The sequence below is a fragment of the Merops nubicus genome, unplaced genomic scaffold, assembly GCF_000691845.1.
Source record: "Merops nubicus isolate BGI_N331 unplaced genomic scaffold, ASM69184v1 scaffold38881, whole genome shotgun sequence".
Lineage (NCBI taxonomy): Eukaryota > Metazoa > Chordata > Aves > Coraciiformes > Meropidae > Merops > Merops nubicus.
In genome coordinates this window covers 1-1,438 of record NW_008589684.1, presented here as the reverse complement: position 1 = coordinate 1,438, position 1,438 = coordinate 1, and the positions used below count along the sequence as shown (strand labels likewise).

Here is a 1,438-nt window from a genome sequence, read left to right as displayed (position 1 = left end):
GTCCCTGGGGAGCCACCCGGCACCAGGGGAAAGGATACAACTTTGGCCAGCACTATGTCACCGGGGCGGAAACTCTTGTACACTTCGACCTGCACAGGAGAGAGCGGGCGAAGCCCCGCGGCGTGTCGGGGTGCTCACTGGCGGTGTGGCAGGGCAACCCCTGGGGCCAGCCACGGCAGCGCGGCCGCTGCAGCGCCTCACTGACCTTATCTTTCTCCGTGGCTCGAATGTCTTCTCTCCTGAAAAATGAGACAGAGGGATCCGGGAGCCAGCAGGTGAAGGCGACTCTCCAGCCCCAGCCTCCCTGGCTGCCTGCCAGGACTTGCTGGAGCCCTGCCCGGCACTCAGGGCATGGCTCCTGGCCAGGCAGCTGGCTGTGCCACCCAGAAAAGCCTCCCCCCTTCTTGAGGAATGGGGCGCTCAGGCACCCTGCGAGCCCAGCCCTGTGCCTACCGTATGGTCCCCCGGAAGGTGGATTTCAGCGGCGTGGAGCCAACGTAGAGGATGTGCACCTTGGCGAAGCGGGAGTTAATGCTGCAAACCTGTCCCGGGTTGGGGGGGGAAAAGGGAATGGCTGCTAGGCCAGGGCTGCTGCTGGCCCAGGGCTCCCCGCTCAGGGCAGGGAAAGGGCAGGGTGCAGGCAGGACAGGGCTGCATGCTGGGAGCTCGCATCTCACTCGGCCTGTGACCAAGGTGGTGGCAGAGGGGGGACACCCGGCAGCATGCCAGGCAAGGAAGATAATATTTGTGCAACTCAAGACGCACAAATAAGGCTGAGACCTCCTGTGATCCCAGTTCCTCTCTCACCATCAAGACCATAAGGAAACTAATCCCTGGTCCATGGTACCCTTTCTCCAAGCTGCCCCTAGTGCTCTCCTCCACACACCCTACCCCAGAAAGGGGTTCTGGAAGGGAGAGCAAAGAAAAGCCTTCCCCCAGCCTGCCCCAGGGTACTCAAGACGCACAAATAAGGCTGAGACCTCCTGTGATCCCAGTTCCTCTCTCACCATCAAGACCATAAGGAAACTAATCCCTGGTCCATGGTACCCTTTCTCCAAGCTGCCCCTAGTGCTCTCCTCCACACACCCTACCCCAGAAAGGGGTTCTGGAAGGGAGGGCAAAGAAAAGCCTTCCCCCAGCCTGCCCCAGGGTGGGCAAAGGTGAAAGGTAGGTGTCCCCCATGCCAATATCTGTGTTCCTGGGGAGTAAGGGACTCAAGGGAGTCCCTGGGCTGCCTCTATCCTTCTGTGAGTGATACAGAGTGTACTAATGAGCCCAGGGGCACCTCATCCCACCCCAGACGAGAGCAGGAACAAACAGTGAGCAAAGGCTGGGCAGTTTGCCGTCGCATCGTGCCCCAGCGCTCTACCTTGCAGGTCACCACGGCCCCCACGTCGGGCAGGAGTTGTGACTCAGTGTCTCTCACCACCGACACGAC

At 60.8% G+C, this 1,438-nt stretch overlaps 1 protein-coding gene across 1 annotated transcript in view; it reads right to left on the bottom strand.

Annotated features, from left to right (window-relative positions):
- Window positions 1-1,435, bottom strand: part of EXOSC1 (exosome component 1) — a gene marked incomplete at its 5' end in the record, with an annotated part of 1,899 nt that extends 464 nt beyond the window's left edge. The window contains 4 exons of the mRNA XM_008949667.1: window positions 31-89; window positions 206-239; window positions 454-542; window positions 1,370-1,435. Coding sequence (XP_008947915.1) covers window positions 31-89; window positions 206-239; window positions 454-542; window positions 1,370-1,435 — 248 coding nt within the window. The remainder of the gene's footprint in view (window positions 1-30; window positions 90-205; window positions 240-453; window positions 543-1,369) is intronic.
- Window positions 1,436-1,438: the final 3 nt, after the last annotated feature.